The following is a 24,771-nucleotide window of genomic DNA, read 5'->3' as shown; positions in this document are numbered from 1 at the left end:
GCAGTGCCTCGGGCCAGCGCCGCAGAGCAGAAAGGAGGCGGAGTTCAGACTGGCGAGTGTGATCTCAAGGGCTCTGAAATGGAGTTTGGGATTCCACTGGCATGCTCCTGCCTTACGGTTGCCTCTGCTCAACTCCACTAACTAAAGGACTCAAGCGAAATCCAAGTGGGACACAGCACTACTCAGCAGCTGGGCCAGGTGCTAAAGCATTGTTCCCTTTAGGGACACCTTCAGTTAGCTCTGTGAACAAGGCAGAGGACAAATCACGCTGGAAATTTCACCTTCGTAGTGCTAACAGACCCAGAAAAGTTATTGGGAAGTGCCCTTATCGCTAAAGGGTCAATGAATTGCTGGCTGTAGATTCTTGTCTCGTTAATAAATGGTGTCCTCGTTAAGTGCTCCGTCGGAGCAGTCTGGAAGCTGGCAGCTTTGCTGGGAAGGGCTGCTGTAAGAGCCGTCCCTTAATAAGAACAAAAAGAGCAGCCAACGTTAAGTCAGCAAAGCATTGTCTGCGAGCAGCATGCAGCCACTGTGGCGCTGCGAGGATGTCCCAAACCCTAAAGTCCAAACTCAGAGGAGCCACACAAACGGAAGACAGAAATTTTCCTAAAGGCAGCACCTCAGATCACAAACTTTTTAAAGCTTCACTCTTTGTATCGCTCAGTCCTAGGGAAATCGGGAGTACCTAGAGGAGGGCTGAAGTACTCGTGGGGCAGCGGGTTATCAGAGAGGTTTCGTTCCTGGAAAGTCATTTCCCAACTGCTTGACACTGCATTTAACGCGGTAACACGAGACTCGGTTCCTTCGGCTGCGGGAGAAGTGAAACAATGACGGCGCAGTGCGAGCGCCCGCCGTGTGCACGGGATCTGCGCGCGGGGCTCGGAGCGCTCCCGCTTTGGGTCGCTGCGTACCGCGGCGCAGCCGGTCAGAGCCCGCCCGACGGGGCCGTCCTCCTCACGTTGATGTACGGTTTCGTCTTTGGGGCTTTCCCACAAGCTCTGAGAGGAAAGCGCAGGATTCGTCGAACTGACGTTCCACACGTTGCTGTCAAAACAGACAACATCGACACGGATACTCATCAAAGCAGAGAGCACTTCCCGTTTCACAGCTCCGTGCAGCCGGCCCCGGCCCCGCGCCGGTTCTTTCCTCCCGCACGGAGCTGCGTGGATCACCTCAGGGCCCCCTGCCCGCCGCGGAGCCCCGCGTGGGGCGGCCACGAGGCGACGGCCGAGGGAGCGAACGAGGGAGAGAGGGAGGAGGGCGCGATAACGGCGCCCGACGGCGGCGCGCGGCGCCCCGCGGCCACGTGCTCGGCGCCAGCCCACGTGCGGCCGGGTCTCGCGGGCGGGCGGCGGGCGCGCGCGTGGCGGGGCCGCGCGCGGGGTCTCCGGTGGGAGCGGCGCGTGCCCCCGGCGGGGCGGGCGGGGGCGGACTGGGGAAGAGAGGCCCGCTTCTCCCCGCCCCCCCCCATACCCGCCCCCCCCCCCGCCTCTGCCCCTGCCCCGGGGCGGCGGGTGGCGCTGGCCGCGGCGGCTCGGGGCTCGGTGTCCTTGTGCGGAAATGACACACGGTCCCGTCACGTCACGCGAGAGCGCAGCGCGCGGACCCTCGCACACAAAGAGCGGGGGGGAGAGGCGGGCACCAGCGGCGGCCGCTCCAGCCGCCCCCGCCGTCCCGGGGCCCCCGCGCCCCCTCGCCGCGCCTCGGTAAGTGCCGCCGCCGCAGCCGGGCGGGAAGGGGGATAGGGGGAGCGGGGAGGGGACGGCGGGAGGCCCGGTGGAGGGGGGAGTGAGGCGGCCCCTCGCCCCGCCGCGGCCGGGCCCCGCTCCCCGCACGGAGCGCGGCGGGCGGGGGTTCTTTGTTCGCCGCTCGCCACGGCGCTTTGGCGCACGGCGCCCGGTCGGGCCGCCTCCATCCGCGCCGCGCTGCGGGGAGCGCCGGGCTGGAGGAAGGAGAGCGAGGCGGCCGCTCCGCCGTCGCCTCCGCCCTCACCTCGCTTCTCCCTCCGCACCCCCCCCCGCGCGCACCGGCCACATAGATCCGCCCGGGCAGGGTTCGGACCGGAAGCGCCAACCGCCGCCGCAGCCCGGGCTCGCGGGTCTGACCGCGGAAGCGGCCGCGGCCGCCGCGTGCGGGGTGTGCGGGGCGGCCTCGCCGCAGCCTCCGCCTCGGGGCGGGGCCGCGCCGCTCCCACGTGGCGGCCGCCGCCTCCCCGCCGGCACCGCGGAGGCACCGGCCGGGAACCGGGCGGGCTGGGGGCGGCCGCGGGGAACGGAGCGGACCCCGGCGGGTGGGGGGCCGTCCCCGTGCCTTCGGCGAGGGGTCGGATCGGACGTGCCGAGAGGGGCCTGCTGGCGCCTTGCCCCGCTGCAGGTTGAGCATCCCGTCCTCCCGCGCCCGGTGGCGAAGGAGGTTTCCGATCTGTCCTCGGCCCGGGGGGTTGTATTGCCCGTTAAGGGTAAAGCTTCTCTTAATATTGTCCTTTTTGTGGTTTTTAAACTTGCGATACGTGCAGTTGTGGTTGTAGCGCGTTCATGTTGTTGGAATACTGTTTTTGAGTACTGGGCACCAATAATAAATTGTATTCCGAATCTCCATTCTGGGGTCACCGGCAGCACCCTGCTGTCACCAAATTGCTGGAATAGAAAACATCTGCTTCAAGTACGCTCCCAGATTCCCCGTTTGCATTTTGCTCGTTTGGATAACAGATGTAAGAGTCCTGTTTCATAGGAGCCTGTTGGGATACTGCTCCAGCATCCAGGGGGTTGAGCTGTGTGATCCCCAGAGGGCCCTTCCCACCCCCACGGCCCTGTAATTCTGTGAAATAATAAGCATTTTCAGTTCACGTGGCTTTGGGCATTGGAGTTGTTTCTTGAACCTGCTGCTCGAGTGACTTCCCGTGCTTTTCCACAATTCTCTTGAGAAAAATGCAGTAATTTATAAGGAAAACGGACTGAACGTATGCAAAGTGCAGCTCAGAGTGAGAAATTCAGAGTCCTTTATCTGTCTTTCTTTCTGCTTTCTGTCTGTGATGGTGGTTTTAGATGTAACTTTTAACATGATTAATGCAGATGTTTGAGGTAGCGGTGTGTACTGGCAGCGAGCTGCAGCTATTTGCTTATTCTCCATAACATGCAAATGAGTGTGGTGATGAGGTTTTCAATAACAAGAGAATACTTAAAGAGGAAATTAAAATATTAATGAAAATGCCAAAAAGCCTGGAGTAAAATACTTGTGTTGTTGTGTTGTTTGAAAAGGTGTTGAGAAATTTCTGTCTTGTTTAAACTCAAATTGCTGACCTGTTGAACAGAAACCAAGCGCTGAAAAATTTTTGGAGTGGTGTTTCCATGTAATTCTGTTAAACTGAGTTTGAATGGTGTTGTTTTGTTTGTTTGTTTTATAAACTGGAAGAATAAAATGCACGCCAAGAATAGTTGTAGCACATAGACACTTTCACATTGAACCCAGTGCTGCAGGCAGGAAGAGAAAGACCTGAATGACGTGGCCAAAGCCAGAGGTCTGTAGGGTTGCTCCAGCAGAAGAGCTGCCCAGCAGTTGCTTGGTGAGCAATGTGCCTGAGTGGGAGGCAGCTGCTGGGTCACCTGAACAAGAGGTGAGGCTTCCTTGTCCTCTCAGAGAGCTACTCTAACCTCATCCTTCTGAGACATTACAAAGGACTGTGTGTTCACCGTTACCGGGGTAGTTAGAACCACAATGAGCTGGATGGAACTGCATCCAGCCAGCTGCTTCCTAGCTTGCGGAACTTCTCCGAGGGAGGATCAGAACAGCCCCGATTGGAAAGGATCTCAGAAGTTCAGCAGGCCCAGCCTTCCTTGGAAAAGGGAGCCTAGGTGAGATGATCCAGCGCCATCTACCTGTCTTGAAAAGCCCCAGTGATGGGGACTCTACCACGGCCCTTAGGAGCTTGTTCCAGAGATCAGTTGTTCTCACTGTGAAACATTTCTTTCTTACATCAAGGTGAAACCTCTCCTGGTACAGCTTGTATCCGTTGCCCCTCATCCTCTCCGCGCGGCTCCTTGTGAAAGGAGATCTTCTGTCTTCTTTGTGGCCACCTGTTAAGTTACTGGGATGCCCCCCTGAGCCTTCTGTTCCCCAGCTCAAAAGGGCCTAAAACTCCTTCAGTCTTTTCCTCTTGCAGCAGCTTCTCCAGCCCCTTCAAAACCTTTGTGGCACTCCTTTGGACTCGTGTGTATGTGTGCGTGAGTTTTTGCATTGCTTTATCCAACGCATGCTTTATGAGAAGTGCAGACCCAGAGACAGGGAACAGAGACAGGGAGCAGGACCTCAGACCCTTTATTGTCTGAGAAGTCTCTTAATTAATAAACCGTCCTTGGTTGGCTTTGGATAAACCACACTGTATGTAGCACTGACTTGATTAAGTGCTGTTGTAGCTAGGCCAGCTGCTTTTTCTCTGTTAAATAACAGCAATTCTGTGCACTGGTCTTGTAAAATGTAGCCAATGTTACCTCCTTACAATATCAGCTCCTTAGCTAGTGTTACATCTTTCACTGCATGCTGAAAGCAAGGGAGTTGAACAAATTATTTAAATAGGCTTTTAAACATTCTTAATGTGACTAGCAAACACCTGTCCTATCTTTTGACCAAAATGTAAATAACAGTTCACCTCTTCGGATGTAAACAAAACTCAAGTAGTTCTCATTAAAGCCTGTGACTTTTATGCACGAAGCAATGTACCACCATGAGGCATTAGAAGGAATAAACATCTCATAATACACAATGTCTAAAAAAAATGATGTTATTTTATTGGTAACGTATCAATAATGAAGCCTTGTAGACCTACATCTCCAAGGCTCGGTGTCCAACCTACGTGGAGCTATTAATATATTTAGTAGGATTGTGTGCTTTGAGAAGCAGCATCTACGCACTGGCCATGCAATACAGAACTGAACAACGCAATGTTTTGCAAACGATTGAATTAGTGAACAACTAACTTCTATGAAACTGGAAACAGTAATTATTATATTAGTTAAGATAATCATTTTAATTTGTAATCATATTTTTTTAAAAATGTGTTATAAAATCAGAATTATATGCAGTATCTCTGCACTTTTGTACTGTCTGTCATGGTTTTTATGCTTTTTTTCCCCCCAGTTGTCAGGGCTTTGATTGTGTATGGATGTTTAATGAGTAATAAGTTGTTTTTTAGTTATAAATGATTGAACAACAGCATTTTTTTTAAGTCAGAACTTAGGGGTGATCAATCTGGCTTTCTTTAAGAGCGATTGCAAGGGCGGAGAATTGGCTTGGTCTTCTATTACCAGCGAGGTCTTTTCTCTTTGCATTGTGGTTTTTGTAAGGGTTGTAAACATGAGACAGAAAAAAAAATAATACTATGAAGCCAACAAATCAGTAATTGTTAGGTATAAATAGGAGGAGGTTAGGCTTATGTTGTGTTCATACGTTTTTTTTCTACCTATGTGCTCTTAATCCTGAAGGCTTTTGTGCGTATTTCAAGTAGGCACAATTTTGACACATCGATGATGTTTTTAGCTCTATTTGCAACAGCAGCTTCAGGGCAGTAGTTACCTCTAAAAGGACAGGCAAGCATTAACATTCCAAAACTTTTTTTTTTTTTAAGTCATTATTCCATTATCTCAAATTTGCAGCTTTGAGCTAAGTGTTGAGCTTCTCTGTTAGCAATGGGTATTGGCCTGTCAGCTTCTCCTCCATCCCTGGGAAGGGAACAGCTTATTCTGGATGTCATCTCCAAGAGATGGTTATTAGGAATAGTGAGCATGGGCTCCCAAAGAGGAAATGATGTTTGACCAATCAGGTAGCCCTCTATGGTAGATGGGATACATGGGGTAGATGAATGGACGGTGAGGTGGCTGAGCTCAGAGGGCTGTGATCAGCAGTGCAAAATCTGTTTAGAGACATGTAGCTCATGGTGTTCTCCAGAGGCCAGTGCTGGGTCAGGTATTGTTTGATGTCCTCATCAGTGACCTGGATGAAGGGATGGAGTTCACTCTCAGCAAGTTTGCTGATGATACGAAGCTGCGAGTGGTGGCTGACACACCAGAAGGCTGTGCTGCCATTCAGTGAGACCTAGACAGGCTGGAGAGATGGGCAGAAAGGAACCTGATGAAGCTTGACGAAGGCAAGTATAGAGTCCTACAAATGGAGAGGACCAGCTGCATGCATCTGTACAGGTTAGAGGCTGATCTGCTGGAAAGGAGCTCTGCAGAGAAAGACCTGGGTGCCGGTGGATAACAGGTTGGCCATGAGCCAGCAGTGTGCCCTGGTGGCCAGGAAGGCCAATGGGATCCTGGAGGTCGAGGGAGGTGATCCTCTTCCTCTACTCTGCCCTGGTGAGGCTGCATCTGGTGGAGTGTGTACAGGAGCCCAGGAAAGAGAGAGCGGGGAGAGAGTCCAGGAAAGGCTACAAAGATGATGAGGGGCTTGGAGCATCTTGCTTGTGAGGAAAGGCTGAGTGGCATGGGACTGCTCAGCCTGGAGAAGACTGAGAGGGGATCTTATCAATGATTATAAATATCTAAAGGAAGGGCTCCAAATAGGTAGGGTCAGGCTCCTTTCGTTGATGCCAAGTGACCAGGGGCAGTGGGCACAAACTGGAATAGAGAAAGTTCCATATGAACATGAGGAAAAACTTTGAGAGTGATGGAGCACTGGAATAAGCTGCCCAGAGAAATCTTCTATGGAGATATTTAAAAACTTGCCTGGACACTTTTTTTCTGCAAGTTGCTGTAGGTTGCAGCTTTAGCAGGGGTCAGCCTAGATGATCTCCAGTGGTCCCTTCCAACTACTATGATTCTGTAATTCTGTGTTATCAGTTGGATGTTACTAAATGGAGTCATGTGCCTAAGTGATGTGAGTGAAATTAGATAAAGTTCTTTTCCTTTATTGAATTGTCCCTTTCCCTTGGCTAATCTGATGAGATCTGATGAGGACAGGGTCTGTGGGAGGGAGATGTGGCCAGTAGTGGCAGCCAAGGAACCCTGGGACACTCCCTTCTTTGTTTACTTCCTCATGCCCAAGCTTGCCTTGCAGCCTGCCCTCCTGTGTGTCCATCACCTGGTGATGAGGCCAGTTGTCTGGGATCTGGGGACCTGAGTATTGTCTCCAGTGTGAAATCAATAGCGGGAAAATAAAAAATTTCCTGAATACCTCTTTAACCATTGTACCACTGTTAAGTGAAATGCCTTGTGCTCATTTGTGGCTGCCCTCCGTGAGAGTGCTGAAGCACCGAAGTCTTTCTATTGAATCTGAGCAGAGTAATTCCTCATGCAGGACTCTTAGGGTTTTGTGTATGTGCTCCACCAGAAACTTGATGTCTAGAAGCTGTAAGGAGGAGGGAAAATTTAGGTTGGATGTCAGAAGCAAGTTCTTTACTGTGAGAGTGGTGAGGTGCTGGAACAGGCCGCCCAGGGAGGCTGTGGATGCCATGTCCCTAGAGGTGTTCAAGGCCAGGTTGGGTGGGGCCCTGGGCATCCTGGTCTAGTATTAAATGGGGAGGTTGGGGGCTTTGCCTGTGGCAGGGGAGTTGGAGCTTCATGATCATTGAGATCCCTTCGAACGTGGGCCGTTCTGTGATTCGGGTAGCTGAGTGGGATTTCTGGATCTTGGTGCAAGTCTCGAGATTGCATATAAAATGCTTAGATTAATGTCTAGAGTTTGAGTGTAATGTATGTTTATTTGTTTGAAGTAGCTTGAACTTGCAGCAGGAGTGCATGATGCTGCATCTTGAATCAGTTCTCTGCAAATAAGCTCATCCGTGTATTAGGATGAAATGAATAGTTTTGTCTTTATCTGATTGCTAATTGAGATATTATTCACGTTTCTTAGAAACAAAGCTGTCACTACCTTAAGAAGAGTCCTCTAAGGTTCATCTTTTTTAACTGTTTCAAAAGTCTAGAGGACTGAGCTGAAAGGAGTGGTTACGTCTTCCAAGGTGAGAGCTGAAATTGTACAGGTTCATGACACCCACTTGTGCTTGGTACAAGCATCTCTGCAGCTATGTATAAGAGCTATCAAAACAGTTTAGATAGGAAAGATTTTCTTTCATGATAACTTTTTGCACTTGTTGCATCCCATGTTCCTCTTTTCTTCTCCAGCCTTTATATTTGCACAGTCTGGACCAGAATGATGCCTTTTCTATCAAAGAAATAATTGTTATTCCCGTACACTCTGCAAACTGCATTGCAGAGAACGTGAAGCACCCAGCCAGACTGATGCTAGCCATACCTGGGCAGGCACACGTACCTGCACATGGACCTGCCCCATGTGGCCTCCTGGCCTGTAGCAGCAGTTCTGCATTACTTGCTGTCTTCACACCCCTTGCTCACGGTTCAGCTGCAACCTACATTTGAAGTGAGGTGGTGGTGTGGAGTAGTTGAACCGTGCCAGTGACGTGTTGGTGTCAGAGAGGTTTCTGCTCCTCCTTCCCATTCCAGACCTGACGTGTGCTTGGAGCCAGGTCTGGTTGCTTGCCTTACCCACTGTCTCTCTGGATTAGAAGAAAAGCAACCCATCAAAAAAAAAAAGAAGTGAATTGTTTTATGTTAGTTTATCAAGCTGAAGAAGCTCAGTGGAGGATGAGGTGAGCAGCCATGCCTGACGGGAAGCAGGTGGGGCTGTGTGGCAGGAAATTACAGGGGCAGCTGACTCCTCACTCTCAATAGAAGCTGCTGTCTGTGGTTAATTTTCTCGTAATGCCCATGTTTTTACAAATATCGTAACAGAGGAAACCAGATAAGGAGAGAGAGATTACTAGGACTCCCAAGAAGGAACAGTTTGGAGCTCATGCTTTGTTAGATATCCGAGAGCCCAAACAAAAGTCTAGTCATTGAGTCTGATGTTCTTTTTACTATCTGCTTCTAATTGTATTCTGGCAATTTTCAGATCAAAAGGTAATTTAAAACTAAGTTACAGCACTGTGTTTCGAACGCGTGGGACAAAATGTTCAGACTCAACGTTTGACCCGAACTGGGGATTGCTTGGCCTGCTTGATGTTTAGAAAGTTAACTGTTAACCAGGGTGTGTGCTTTGATTCAGTTTTTACTTCTTTTCCAGGTTTAAATAGCCATCATTCAGATTCTTGTTTATCTTCTACATGCAATTTGCTAGTATTTTCCTAGAGAAGTTCTCCTAACACGGTCTCCTGTTTGAATAGCAATTATAGTCACAGTTAGAAGAAAAAAATCATTCTGTATATCCTCTCAATATGTTGCATCATTCCTCCCAGCACTGCCTTTACGTTCTTTTGTCCTGGCTCTGTGTTTACCAGCATACCAGCTGTTAGTGCTCTGCTCTAACAGAGCGGTCCAGGATTGGGATGGGGAGCTCTAACACTTTGATTTCCGTTACAGAATGCTCTGCTGCAGTGCTATCAGTGTGTTTGCTTGCTCTCACCTCTGGCCCTGACAAAAACGCTCTGTGTGTCACAGCTCATGTTCCTTAAAGCTAAGCCTATTGCTGTGAACTAAGGTAGAAGAAAGGTCTGGAAGCTGAATGTCAATGTATCTGAGACATTGGGGCAAATACAGATGCTTAGTATGATGTGCTCTTCTTCAAGTCCCACATGGCTTTCTGGTGAAGTACAGTAATATTAAGTATGCTGTCTTAGGATTTTTCATAAGGAACTGTAGTGGCTGTCTGATTTCACAAATGCTGTTGTTAAGACTGGGTATTAATCCTCACTGGTTCTTACCAGGTGGTTTAGCAGGTGGTGTGGGTCACGTGTATTTCGTGCTGTTTTGTCTCTGCAGTTTGCTGAAGTGTAAGCACAGTGGTTTTAGTACCGTTAAGCTGGTGTGAGTTGTGTGTGGATCAGCTCAAACACAAATTCTGAAATTATGGTAAGAGCAGCCGCTAGCTGAAGGGTTTGTAGTGTAGCTCTGTATAAGTGAGGCATATGTTTTTCTGGTGATGAGATGAAGACATTCTCTTCTTAAGGATGCTTTCTACAGGGCTGCATACAAGGGCCATGCTCAGGACGAGTGTGTCAGAAGATGCTATGCTTAAGAAGTTGCCTAGGATGAGCAGATTATAACTCCGTGCATCTTTTGTTTGGATGTGTGTGTGCCACCCATTGCTTTACAGTCGTACGAAACTTTCTGAGTGTGATCCCGTGCTTACCATTAACAGCCATCAGTTGGTGACAGAAATGCCTGGTGGTGCAATATTCAAGTGTTTGCACAATTTTTTTAACAATATTGTGAGATTATTTAAGGAAAAAAAAAGCTTCAGTGCTTTGAAAGTAAGGTAAAGATTATTTTTTGTTCTAAAGCAGACTCTTGTCCCTCCCCACTCCAGTTTCTTTTTAGATTTCTTTATAATTCCCTCTCATGGGCTATATGTAAGCTTTTGATGGGCTGTTTGCTTTATTCACTTGCTCCCTCAGTTAAGGGATCTGCAGGAAAGGTTGAAAGACAGCCATATTAAAAAGGAGTCTGACTGTGGAAAACGTAATTATAATCTGCGGCCAATTAAACATGAGGCTACAGTAGGTGATCATGAGAGATGTGTGACAGCTCTTCAGTCACTGGTTTACAAGTTAAGGGAGTCAGGTTGCAGCTGTGTGCCTCCTAAGGGCAGTGAGATCTGATTAGGTTGTTTGCTTTGTAGATCTCCAAAGGCTTTAGAGTATCTTTCAGGAACACATCCACAGACTGATGCTTATCCCAAGTGATTTGCCAAATTAGTTCCTAAGGAGACAGAAATACAGCTGAGTCTTCTATATGATCTGTAACGTCCCTTCCTACCCAAGCTGTTCTATGATATGGGAAATAATGCTGAAATTATGTTAGAATAGTGTGGATTATTTGTTTATCCTTACAAAGAAACCCAGCAACATTCTTACATTATTAGAGGCTATTGTTTTGCAGTAGGAAGAAAAGTAGTTATTGCAGGTCTGCAGATTCTCTATTCCAATTTATGCAATCCACAACAAGAGATCAAGGATTTGTAATTGAAAACTTACTCCAACATACATGTGTTCTGTTTTATGGTGAGTTTCCATTCTGTGACTCAGGGTCACACAGAACAACAACATAAAAGCATTTGACCGTGTTAAGATGTGGCAACAGGCTGAGAGAACTGACTGCAGTTAACTTTCATTTCTGTACTGACAAGAGACTTCATAAATACGAGTGAAGTGACTTCCACTTTGCTTTGTACCAGAAAAAAGGTGTGTCATTTTCAATACGTTCCTGCTCCTGTATGTCGTCTGCAGTATAGGTTGTGTGTTTACAGGTCTACAGGTTGTGAAATTTATTGAAAATAGCTGGTGACTCCAAAAATAGAGGTTGGAAATTGTCCGCGGGCTGGTAATGCACAATGGCGGTACAGTAAAAGTAATCACAAAAACACGTGTAGGTGTGTCTTGTTTCCAGAAGATGCTGATATCTGTGTTTTTGTTTTGCTCCTTAGTGAAATAGAAGATGAACTCAGCTGAAATCACTGATGACGATGAAGGTAAAAAATCATACGTTGTGTAATTTCTGCTCAGGCAAAAATACTTGTTGAAATGAAGCTTTGTAATCTGATAAAGAACGCGCTTGGATCAGGACAAACTACATTAACAGTTTCTGAAAAGCTATCTAAAATGCACCATTGTCTTTGTTATTCATTGTATTTTCTGCTCTGCATCCTTCCTTCCCCTCCAGAAAAATCTTCCTACTGTAACTTTGTTTATGCTTTAAAACTCTTCTTCGGGGAAGAAACTGTCGTTTACTGGATGACTGTATGGTTCCTAGCATAATAAAACCTTGACTTTGGGGTGGCCTCAGCATACACTTATTGTGCAAGTCAAAAAAAAATAAAAAATAAAAAAAAAAATTATGATGTTCTTCAAAACACATTTTCATAAAAAGAAACAAAACACGAAAGATTGTATTAAGGCTGTCATGGTTTTCCGGAGAGAGTGCTTTATCTTTCTAAACCTTCTCTTTTTCCAGTAAAAATTCCTAAAAAAAATATTGTGAAAGTAGAAACAGAAAATGAAGATGAAGCTCTAGACTGCTCGGTAACATCCAGATCTTCTGAGAAACACTCAGTGGATGGCGCAGTTACTTGCCTACAGGATTCCAACAAACGGAAACAGACCTCACTTGGTTGTGATGGTTCAGGGAGCCAGCAAGATGTCTTACCCAGTGTGAAGAAAAGACGCTTTACACAAGAGGTGACTTCTCTATACATGACTGTGTGATTTTTCTGTTCATATTTTATAGGCTAAATTCAGTGCTGTTATAAGCAAAAATGCAAGTCGTTTAATAAGATTTGCATTAGTGATGAGTTGGAGTCAAATATGGCTTCTCTTGACCCAGTTTGCACACAAAATTTGTCTGGGCATTTCTTTAACTTGGGAGCAATTGTATCAATGACATACACTTACAGGTTAATTCATTCATTTGAAGTATACTTTTGTTTTTCAGAGAACGTAGGAGCAGGTAGGGGTTTGGCATAAATCGGTATGACTGTGATTACAGCCTCTCTCACGTCACACAGTCCTTCAGCTGGATCCTCAGTGGCAGTAGCACCAGGGCTGTAATTCTCATCATTCCATGACACAGATCTTGATGTCAGTGTGACATGTATAAATTTGCATATTACTCAAAAAAGAAAAACACGGAGATGCAGAACCCTCCAGCACACCTGGAATGGCATGTATTGCAACTTCTGCAGCATCCCAGTTGTGGCAATCCATACATTTGTCCAGCCAGTGAAGGAGGTTCCAGATCTCTTCAGTTATCCCCTTGTAGTGTTTCACCTCCCTAATAACCAGAGGTGTTTTCATTAATCTTTGCTGAAACTGCACAGGTTTCTCTTTGCCCTTGTTCTTTGCAGTGGGGAGAGCGGTGGCCTTCTGTTCCTTTAAAAAAAAAAATAAAAAAATTATAGTGCCATCCATGCTTGGCCCTTCTTTTCCTAGTACTGAAATTCTATTTCCTCAGCTCCTCTCCAGGAGTCCCCTTATGTTTTGTTGTTCTCTTTGAGATTCCCAGAAGAGTCGTGTTCAGTGTTGGATTGTCACATCTCTCCTAACGCCCTCCAGAGCACTATAATGACCTCCTGTTTTTCACACTCAGCACTTCTTTAAAATAACCTAGATTCAAATTCAACCTCTTTCGAATAACTTCAATCCTGGGGTTATATTTAGTTTATGACCTACTCTAATGCACATATCCTTTTCTGCTGTTCTGCCACTTAGCCAGTTATCCCGAGTTGCATTTGTGCATTTCGTTTCTCCTTTCTAGCTGTGGCTCTTCGTATTTGTTTTTCATGCCTGTCATCTCTCTGACTTCTCAGAGCTCTGTCTCTGTTTTTTCTCCTGAGTGCCTGTGGTAGGTAGGTTTTAATCTTATAACACTGTTTCTTTCTTTTTTTCCCTTTCTCTTCTACTTTTTACAATTATTTTACTTATATTCAAAATCTTAAAAGAACTACTTTCTGGTCTCTGAAGTGTGCTTTCTTTGTGTTTTGCTGGTTGCTTTTAATACATTTTAAAATTTTATTTGAAATGAATTAACCTTGAATTTATTATGTCAGAAAGTGACCCAGTTACAACGATGAAAACTCGCTCTCAGCTGACCCCAGTGAATCAGCAAGTTTAGTTAAATAACCAACCAAAGCCAGTCCTCAATCCTAACAACATTTTTAAAGTGTACTGCTTTTCTAGTGCAAATATTTTGTTTTAGTTGATGACTTCATTAACTATTTCTGCTTAAACAGAGAACAGAATATTTTTTCAGAGTATTGTGGTTGTGTTACGTTTCACATAGACATCTATCTATAATACAATTAGAGCTGTACTTTTTCTTCTACATAATTGTACTCTCAGGCTGGTGTTGATTACTCAGTGACTTCCTGTCAGAAGACATTTCACTTTAAAAAAAATTATTCTGATTTAAGCTAGAAATCAATGTTTTTCTACATTCCATAAAAACAATTTTAGAGAAATCTCATGTAGCAGAATGTAAATTTTAAGAATTTCCATGCAAGACGTTTCCAAGCTGAAGTATTTGATGGAATTGTATTCTGTGTTTCTTGCTTAGACATATTTATTCTTATTATTCATATGCTAAAATGTTTTGTTCTTTATTCTTATAGGCATTGAGATTTTGTGTATAAAGCGTGATAAAGCTCATAAATTACCTGGGCTTTAACACTGAGGAGAGCAATAACTAAACAACTTTTAAAGATCGGTTAGGACACTGAGAGGTAATATGGAAGATTATTTCACAGTCAGTTGTGTTGGTCAGTGTTTACCAAAGTGCTGCATTTTGGACATCTTCAAAGAACATATAGAGTCCAACAACTTGCTATGCAAATATAATATAAAAAGCAGCACTAGATTATGTATATTTAATCTTACAGAAACTTTCCTTTGCTTGTTTTATTGATAGTACATTAAAATTGTTCATCCTAAATCAGAATAGCATTTTCTGAAATAAGCTAATTGCCACTAAAGATTTTTCTTTAAAAATTACAGAAATATAGTTAAAAATATATTAAATACTAACTTAATTGGAGAATGTACCCAAAGCCCTGTGTTTATGCTGTGAGTAGTGCTGTTTCCAGCTGGAACCTGTATAAAAACAAAGCAAAGCAAAAGGGAAAGATGACAAGAAAACTTCTGACATGGAGAGTGCTGAGGCATGGGCCCCAGCTTGTTGTCATCCATCAGTCGAACGCGGAGTATATTTCTCTACGAGGCAGATGCCCAGGTCCCTGTGGCAGTGCTGAGCTGTTGGTGGCGGGGCCCAGCCCTGCTCCTGCACGACCACTGCCTTCCCCCAGCACCCTGCATCCACGCCTGAGGGTGCAGTAAGATACTGAAGGCAGTGAGTCTGTGCTGCTGGGTACACAGCCAAATCATGCTTTGTCCCAGCACTGCGCGTGAGGTGTGCGCTGATGGGAGGAACCCTCACATTGCCAAGTTTTGTTGTATAATTAAACAGGGAAAGAACGGCAGGAGCTCTTGAGGGGAACTAGCAGACTGTTGGTGACCTAGACAAGCTATTTGGTAAAGAAGGAGCTGAATGAATCATACTATGTGTGTGAGGGAATATTTGGAATACTCTCTGGGAACAGAGGTGTTTTCCAAAAGGTATCTTGCTACTTGGGTAGCAGATTTCACATTATATGAAAAAAAAATAAATAAATTCTACATTCACATCCAGGCTGGATGTGGCTCTGGGCAGCCTGGTCTAGTGGCTCGTGACCCTGCCTATGGCAAAGGGGATTGAAGCTGGATGATCTTTACGGTCCTTTTCAACGCAGGCCATTCTATACTTCTGTGATTCTCCAGAATTGCAGCTTTGTTTTCTCCTTTGGTCTGAAATGGTAAAAAGAAGGTTGCTGGTGGTTTTTTTTTTTTAGCTCAGACTGGGGGCTCACTGGGAGACAGAGGTACCCATAGGTCTGTGTTGTCTGGGAGGATTGCCCTGACCTGCCACCAGGTGATGTCTGTCTGCTCGGAAAGCTAAACTATCAGCTGGAAGTGCCTCTGTTCCTCCACTGACAAATACAGGGCATCTGTGCTAACCACAGCCCCACTGTGGGAGCTGGCTGGGAGCAGTTTGGGTGGCAGTCTGTCTGCAGATCAGCCTCTGGTGCTTCAGTGTGTTATAAGTCATGGAGATGCTGATGTAGGTGGGGTGTGTCGTACCATGTGCTGGTGGTGGTCTGCCAGCAAATGGGCTCTGAGACGAGTGAGATTGGAGGTACAGTCTAATAAATGGAACCTGAAAGTCAGCTGTCCTAAGCACCACCACTGCTATGGATTCTTTGGACATTATGCTTTCATTTATCACCTGTCCATCCACACAGCCTTGAACGTATGCACAGGTTTTCATGTGTAGGGCTGCGTGATGTGAATGAGAGCAGAAACAACTCCAATTTCATTGGGTCTGCTGGTTCCTAAAGTTGGAGTAGAAAACAGCTTGTTCTGTTTAAGCATGCACTGACTGCTTTAGAAATTGAAAAGTAATTAGATTCAGTTTGTCACTAAAATAGGCAGATGCCAAGTAGGAGGACACCTAGGGACCAGATTAATTTAATGACTGTTAGTGTTCTGCTTTTCAGAAAGGAACCTTAATTCTAGCTCCTCATTGCAGAATGCGCTGGAGTCTTTGCTAGCATTTCAAATTGCTTATGGTTCTCAGCTCAGACCTGAAGTCTGCATTCCATCTGTTATAATCCTTGAATGCAAATTCTGTATTTTTTTTTTTTTAATCAAATTGATCTATTGTGGAACAAGCCATGCCAAAATGTTTCAGTACAGTCTTTTCTAAAATCTGTGAGTGTTTTCTGATGTTTGGAATCTGTATGTTCAATTTTGATTTTGTCGTATCTACTTAATAAGAATTATCTGTAATATCCATGTGTTTGCAAAAAAAAAAAAAGTCAACCCAAAAAAAACCCCAAACCAGAACAATCCTCAAGCCCTATTTAGTTATTATGAGCAGCTGAAAGTATTTGCTTCAGATTTCAAAGAAGGAGGAAGAGATTGAGATGATCAAGAGCAGGAATTTCTTGAGAGTTTGTTGCTGTATTTTGTAGAGATTATTTAGAAAACTGGGAATTAAACTTCTCTGCCCTTCAGAAATAAAATTGCCTTTTAAAAATTGCAATGTCAAGATAATTTTCACATGAAGAAAAAAGTTTTTATTATTTACATTAAAGAATGTTTAATATTTTACTCATAGAATTTTTTTAAGATTTGTGCACCACTCTAAAGATAAAAAAAATAAAGTGAAACGACTTTATAAACCTCTGACATGAGCAAGAAGAGAATGAGAGTTTTAGTTACAGCCTTCATGGCATTTTCAAAAGCTAACATAAGGAGAGCACTAAGAATGTTAAATGCAGGTGGTGGAAGCAGTGGCAAGGTCACAGGACGAAGAGTCAGAAAATCTAAGTTCTATTCTTGGCTCTCCTGCTGACTTGTTGCCACCCGAGTTCTCTGCAGCTCGAGATCCTCGTACACATAAGCATAATGATACTTAATTTGGGAGAGTATTTAGAACTCAGTGGGAAAGGAGTGCTAAGGGTTATAATTTAATTTCTAGCGTGTGGAGAAAGCCATGAGCCAAGACAAAATAATAATAATAATAATAATAAAACAAAAACAGTACTTTCCTGTATTTTTGTTATTTTACTAATGGATTTATTAATTTGATGTATGTAACACAACTGAATCTTCTAGAGACAGTTTGACCTTGAACTTTTATGTAACAATGCCTGCTTAAGGGGGAAACATCTATAACTGATATTTTTAAAGCAGTCTTACTAATACAATGTTTATTCATTCAAAGGGCTCCAATTCAAACATGAAGAACAGAGACACTGGCTCACCCACTCAGGTAAATGCAGAGCAGCCAAGCAAGAACAAGAATCCTAATATAACGTGGCTCTGTGAGGAAGAACCCTTCAGCGACGTAACCACTTCATCTTACAAGAAACCCCTGTATGGCATCTCACACAAAATTACAGAGAAAAAGAATGCACCGGGAGCAGAGCAGTTTGCCTCTTATGACTTGTATGAAAAAATCAGCCCCAGCAGTCCCTCGCATCTTCGGACTTTGAATGACCAGCGCAAAAGGGACTCTGCTGCAGCCCTCGCTGCAGCGGCTGTTGCTGTCGAGTCTGACCCAAATATATATTCTTTGATACAGAAAATGTTCTTCACACTTAACACTCTCAGTTCCAATATGACCCAGCTTCACAATAAGGTTGACCTTCTGTCTCTGGAGGTGAGCAGAATCAAAAAGCAAGTCAGTCCAGTGGAGTGTGTGGCAGATTTCAAGCCTCCCCCTGAGTACACGCTGACTTCTGCTGAGCTCAAACAGCTCATGGATCAAAGCACATCAGGTGGAGACCTTGCCTGTCGCTTACTGGTACAACTCTTCCCAGAGCTCTTCAGCGACGACGAGTTCAACAGGAGCTGCAGTGCCTGTGGCTTTCCTAACAAGAGGAAGCTGGAGTCTCTCCATCTGCAGCTTATCCGTAGCTATGTGGAAGTCTGTTATCCTTCTGTGAAGAGTACAGCTGTGTGGCAGGTGGAGTGTTTGCCTCAACTGAATGATTTTTTCAATAGATTTTGGGCTCAAAGGGAATTGGAAAACAACCCACAGAATGTGCAGTCCTCCAGTTTTTACGAGACTGAACAGGTGGATTCCTCTCATTTTCTTGAGGATAAAGAGCAAGAAGAAGCTTTGTCCTTGGACAGGAGTAATGCCATTGCCTCAGACTACATTCTAGATGCTCAGGATCTCAATGAATTTTTAGATGAAGCTTCTTCTCCGGGGGAATTTTGTGTTTTTTTGTTACATAGACTGTTCCCAGAACTCTTTGACCACAGAAAATTAGCCGAAAGGTACAGCTGCTATGGGGACTCTGGGAAGCAACTGCTTGATCCTCATCGGCTTCAGATAATCCGTAGGTACACTGAAATTTACTTTCCAGATGTACAAGAAGAGGAAGCTTGGTTGCAGCAATGCGTTCAGCGAATAAATGAAGAACTTGAAAATGTATATATGGATGGAAGTGAATGTGATCAGCTGAGAGATGACTGTTACGACTCTTCCAGTTTACCGGATGACGTATCGATCATAAAAGTGGAAGACAGCTTTGAATATGAAAAACCAGGTAGACGCTCAAAAAAAATATGGCTTGTGCCCATTGACTTTGACAAACTTGACTTTCCCCCTCCTGATTTTGATGTCCCTGTTCCCGATTACCTATTGAACAAAGAACAGATTAAAAACATCTACGAAAGCAGTCTTTCCATAGGCAACTTTGCTTCTCGGCTGCTTGTTCTCTTGTTTCCTGAGCTGTTTACTCATGAAAACTTACGGAAGCAATACAACTGTAGTGGGTCTTTGGGGAAGAAGCAGCTTGATCCCACTAGAATTAAATTAATTCGGCATTACGTGCAGATACTGTACCCAAGGGCAAAGAATGACAGAGTGTGGATGCTGGAGTTTGTTGGGAAGCTCGATGAGAGGTGTCGGCGAAGGGACACAGAGCAACGGCGCTCGTACCAGCAGCAGCGGAAGGTCCACATGCCAGGGCCCGAGAGGAGGGAGTTCCTCAGCTATGCAATAAACCCCGAAAGGTTTCGAGAGGAGTTTGAAGGGCCGCCACTGCCCCCCGAAAGGAGCAGCAAGGATTTTTGCAAGATACCACTTGATGAACTCGTTATTCCTAACCCAGACTTCCCTGTGCCTTCTCCGTATTTGCTGACTGATAAGGAGGTAAGAGAGATCGTACAGCAGAGCCTTTCTGTTGGAAACTTCGCCGCCAGGCTTCTCGTAAGACTCTTCCCAGAACTCTTTACTCCCGAAAATCTCAGACTGCAATACAACCATTCAGGTGCTTGTAACAAAAAACAGCTGGACCCTATCAGACTGAGGCTGATCCGCCATTACGTGGAAGCAGTTTACCCCGTGGAGAAAATGGAAGAAGTATGGCATTATGAATGTATACCGAGCATTGATGAAAGATGCCGGCGTCCTAACAGAAAAAAGTGTGACATACTGAAAAAAGCAAAGAAAGCAAAGAAGTGAGGGGCTCTTTGAATTCCGAAGACTTTGACCACTAAATTATTGTCAGGATTATGCTTTGTTTTAGGCTGAAGGGCCCGTCAGGCTGGGGCTGCTCAGCATCTGGGAGAACTAGGCACTAAGTTTGTTGCATTTTAACGTGTGTGTTGCATCTATGTGGGTACTGCAGCAGTGGGAAGTGGCTTACTAGGTTTGTACATGGGAAAAGATCCTACGTCGTTGGTGACAGAGCTCATAATGACTCATTAAGAGCATGGCTTTCACTGGTGCAAGTACATGTATTGAAACTCTACTATGCCATTCCCCATTTCTGCTTCCCCCTTTTTTAACACTTTTTAATAATAAAGTTGGTTTTTTTTAAATGTGGTGTTTGTCAGGGGCAGTATTTCATTTCACCCTTATACACAATTATGTTGGTTCATTTGGAGTTTGAAATTTAAACTTCATCGAAATCTACAAAACTAATGCTTTTTGAAAGTGCCATATTCATTGAAATCACTGGAATGTCTGACTTTGCTTCTAAGTAAATCACAGCTTTAATGTGTTTTGTTCTTATTGATACTGAGATACTGAAAATAGTAATGCCACGTCCAAGAATGGGTCAGAGCGGTGTGATTTCCGTTTTTGACTGTTACTCATGTTGTGTTTCTAAAAATTCTAAGAATTGAAGTATTGAAGAGTTGAGACGTGAGCATAGACACAGTGTGAATGTTTCTTTACGTTGGCACGCCAAGCTTGATCATGCCCCTGTGAGTTTTCTTTTTTGCTCAGTGTCGCGGTTGGCGTGACTGAAGGTAGCTTGTGAGAGCAGAGCCAGCAGCACAGACCCAAGCCAGCACCTGTGGAATGTATTGCCATTGCCTGCCTGCCTGCTTGCCTCTCTGTAAAACAAGAGTAACTAGATAAGCAACAAGGACTTTAAAAACTTTTAGATCTTACTGTATCAAAATGATGATTCCAAAGGTTTCCACTATTAAGATCAAATTGCATAAATAAAAGGTACCCGCAAAGATTAGTTTTGGGATGGAAGGAAGTGCTACAGGGTCCCCGTGAATGAGCTGTTTGCATCATTCTTTGCATCAGCGTAGCACCGTCTGGATTTTTCAGATGTAGGGATATTGAGCTCGCTCACTTAGCCAAACTGATTTAGTGTAATTAGTAGCTATTTGGAGACATAATTGTGTATGTATAACTTAGATTTATACGGGCAAGTTTGCATCAATAATATGTTCATATTTAACACAAGCCACCCAGAACCCACTGTGACTCTACTATATGATTTATCACTGGAGAGCACAGCTTTAAAACAGCTTTCTTCTTTTTTAATGGCGATGTAAATGATGAGAGAGTGTCAGGTATGTATTTTTGAGTCAGTAGAGTCAGCGACTGCGTACTGACCGTCACTGGAACGCCTCGGAGCAGTTGTTAATGTTCTCTGTGGTCCTTTTTAATGGTTCCCAAGTGGGTCATAGTATCGAATTTGAAGTCTGTTCCAGTGTGATTTTCTATTTTAGCATTTGTAAGAAAATACAAAATACTTGATATTTTTACTTCAGATTTTTAGAATTTATTGCTCCTAGAGTCATATTGATCTCTCCCTTTAAAAAGCAAAATAACATTTTTTTCCTAATGGTGGGTACTAGCAAAAGGATAGTGTGTTAAACCAGGAGTAAATCATAACAGATTAGCATTTGCTCATTTTCCCCACGTGCTAGCAACATTCTCAAAGAATGTATGAAGAAAGTCATGAATGTATTAAACAATACACTGATACTGTTTGTATCCATCTAAATGTTTCCCGCTGGTTGAAATAATAGCAGACCACGCACAGGATGGATATTGGAGCTAATATGGCTAAAATAAAAAGAAAACGTTTTACCAAAGACGAAGAACTGATACCACAATGTCTGCATCTTATCTTTCATTTCAGTGCATAAATTTAGCAAATTGAATGTGCCAGAAACTGAGACCTTCTAATGTAACTGTATGCTACCGAGCACCTCTGTGAAGTCTTTTACGTGCATTTGTATGGGAGATGTAAAATCACAGAAAATATCAACAACCTGTTGTGAATGCCCCACCAGATGGCAAGAAATGCAAAGTGTGGCTTTCCCTTATAATTATTTTTTCTTATCTTGATGTCATATGTGTTTTACCACTCAGTGATGTTGAAGCTCCCAAAGAAGTCGATAACGTTGAACTGTTGTACCACTGGCAGGTGTTACTAGCTAGCATGTGAATTCAAGACGTACTGGGTTTTACTGTAGATGTTGTCATTTTGCAATATCTCCTGACACGTCAAAAATCAGCCCGTTTATCTTACATACTGATGAGTGAAAAAGCCATTTTCAGCTTTTAAAATGGCATTTTCAAAAGTGGGTACAGAAAGATCCTCGCTGTTTTTTCTCTTAACTTATGTCTAATGGCTGTGTACATTCCTTTGTCTCACTGTTCCCAATCTTCCATGATTTGACTGTATGCTTTGTGAAGAAAATAGAGACATACAAATAGTGACATGGGGTCACTAAAAAAAAAAGCTCCTGCAGTGCATCTGAAGTACAGCCACTTCATCCAGTCGGTCTGTCCTGTAAATAAATTAAAGGTATATTATTTTTATACAAGAGGAATGTTGTCTGGTGATTTCCTGAGTACAGTGACACGAACAGATTCATGTTCTTTTTCCTATAGAGGCTGTAACTAAGATCCTGCGTAATCTTAGCAAGTCAGACTGTAGACATAAACGAAAACTCCCTGCTTTGCTGCAGCCATTTTTTCTGCCTTTCAGATGGCTTTTGTGTAGAGGAGCAAACTTGCCCCCTTCAAAATAGCAGGAAGATTGCTAGGTGTGAAGATGTCTGCAATGTACATACACTGACTTCCTATAGACCGGCGTTGCCTTCTGCCTATCAGGTCAGTACACCCTGCTGAGGCAAGTATCGTGTCCCTGTCAACATACAGCTTGAATGTCTCGCCTCTAACAGCCTGAAAGGAACATTAATACACCTCAGCTCTATATTGTTCTGCCTTTCCTAGCCTGCACAAATTAAAACCTTTTCTTAGAAGCTCTGTAGAGGATGTAAAACGAAACATCAAAAGGGAGATCAAGCATGTTTGTTTTCTGCCTATTAAGTGCATTCAGCTGGCTTAGGTAACAGGGTTTGAAATGAGAAGGATCCTGACTTACGAAGACAACCACTTTGTTATACATTACAGCCACCAAATGTTTCATGTTCTAGAAAATGTTTGCACCTCTTTTTCCTGCCCTCAGATATATATAGTACATTTATACATTTTTGAGTGTCATTCATCTCTGTGAATTGTTATTTATGTATAGCAGTGGGAAACAGAACTGCATCCTCAACGCTCTACAAAGGCACACTAATTTTATGCTGGAAGGAGCATTATTAATTCTACAGCCCCAGGAGACAGAGAATAAAGTGTAGGCTCTGTTGGTTATTTAGCTTTTGTTTCAGCAATTAAAGGGTTGTGAAACAGCTGGAAAATGCAATGTCTGGAGCTTGCCTGTGCTGAGGTAATGGCATGGGCTGACAGGTGTTCTCACTTACAGTGCACAGTTCAGTTGATTGCATTTGAAATCCGTGGTAAGGCAATGGGGCAGGTTCACATTTATGGCCTTCCAGAGTAAATCTAATTCTGCCAATGTCACTGCTAAAGCTTCTTCATCTCTGACGTCGTGGGTTTTTCTTGTGATTGTTCTGGCCATTCAGTTGGCACCAATGCAGGTATGTTTGCAAGGTTTTTTACCTTGCTAATATTCTGGGAAAGAGGAATGCACTTGGAGTTGTTTAAATGAGTTGCTGAAATGACATGCTTTAGTGCCCTCTTTTAGGGTTGTCCTTGGTAAGGCTGAGAAAAAGAAATAAGTCCCCATCCACAAGTCTTTGTTCTTCCTATCTAATTTCTTGTCCCAGCAGAAATCATGACAAATACCTAATGTTTGCAGTGTTACCTCACCGTTACCCTCCCTGTTACAGAAATTGTTCATGTTAACTTCCCACCAGTAGGGATGGTCTTAATTTCTTATGGGCTACACGATGCTCGTGGTCATCTCTGTGTAAGCACTGCTCTGAGAGGTGGTCTCCTGCAGCAGAATGCTGGAAGCAAACTCCAAATCAGCATCCCCTCAGATCTGGAATACTTTCCTTGAGCTTGTCTGATGAGCAGGGCATTACCCCCATGCTGTATCATTTCCATCCAGCATATCCCTTTTTGTCATTTTTCTGAATGGTGTCTGCTGGTTATTGATCGCACCAGGAGAAGCCTGTGGTGTGGGCAGGCTGCTGCTTGCTCTCCTTCCTGATTCACTCCATGATGAGGCTGCAGTCCCCTCTGAGCGTTTTTCTTTTCATTAATGGCAAGCTGAAAGGCCCTCGGTTCTTATGGAAAGAGCTGTAACAGAGATTAAATGAAGGTGCTCTGGAGAATGCTTCCCTGCCCCAATCTTCCCCCTCACAAGATAAATGTGACTAATTAAAAAAAAAAAAACAACACAATTTTCAGTTTAAAAAAAAAAAAAGTAAAGCACGATCAGTTAAAAAAAACAAAGGGGGCAAAATCACCACATGTCCAGTTGCTCTAAGATTTGCATTAATAGATGTAAGCAAAACAAATGGTGATTGTCAAAGGCTGGAGGAAGATCACCTCATTAATATCTCCCCCCACACACAAATGTCAGATAATCATTCCCCATTTCCTTCACAAATCTCATTATGGTGAAACAGCGGTTTGTCACCGTTTCCAGGCACGCTTTGTGGTGTTGTGCCTTGGTGCTGAAGCTCCTCAGAAGGCAAAGCGTTCCACCCATCATGATGCTTTCAGGAGCGTGTGACTTCAGTTAGCTCCAAGGCGGTGTGTTAGCACGGTCTGCAAAGCTTTCCTGTGAAAAGAAAATGCTGAGGTGTGTGGGAGCAGCAGGAGTGAGTCACTGATAGGATCACATCCTATTCCTGAGGTTTTACTCCTTGTATGGAAAATCCAGGAGTCTGTTTCTGTGGCAGATAATGTTGCCCCTTGTTTCTCTTATGTTCCCTCTCAATAATTTAAGAACCCATGTTCTCCTTGGAGTGCTTGTCTATAGGTTCACTGGATGCTCTAGTACTGAGATGAAGATTTTTAAGTTTCAGCAGTACTCACATTTGTGCTGCTCTCCCACCATATACACAGACTCTCCACACCCCTTTCC

General features: G+C 44.2%; 1 protein-coding gene across 7 annotated transcripts; it reads left to right on the top strand.

Annotated features, from left to right (window-relative positions):
* Positions 1-1,502: 1,502 nt before the first annotated feature.
* BEND3 (BEN domain containing 3) lies at positions 1,503-24,110 on the top strand. 7 transcript variants are annotated; one of them, XM_052673912.1, is made up of 4 exons: positions 1,504-1,706; positions 11,431-11,475; positions 11,958-12,181; positions 17,319-24,110. In XM_052673912.1, exons 2-4 carry the CDS (start codon positions 11,442-11,444, stop codon positions 19,569-19,571), a joined length of 2,511 nt encoding a protein of 836 aa, XP_052529872.1. In that variant the 5' UTR covers positions 1,504-1,706; positions 11,431-11,441; the 3' UTR covers positions 19,572-24,110. The 7 variants fall into 7 exon arrangements, with proteins under 7 accessions (XP_052529910.1, XP_052529872.1, XP_052529892.1 ...); XM_052673932.1 differs by lacking the exon at positions 1,504-1,706 and adding an exon at positions 2,294-2,458; XM_052673922.1 differs by lacking the exon at positions 1,504-1,706 and adding an exon at positions 2,467-3,851.
* Positions 24,111-24,771: the final 661 nt, after the last annotated feature.

This window comes from Tympanuchus pallidicinctus, unplaced genomic scaffold (genome assembly GCF_026119805.1).
Source record: "Tympanuchus pallidicinctus isolate F22 unplaced genomic scaffold, pur_lepc_1.0 scaffold1, whole genome shotgun sequence".
NCBI lineage: Eukaryota > Metazoa > Chordata > Aves > Galliformes > Phasianidae > Tympanuchus > Tympanuchus pallidicinctus.
Note: the sequence above shows the minus strand (reverse complement) of the source record. Positions and strands in the feature narration are given on the sequence as shown.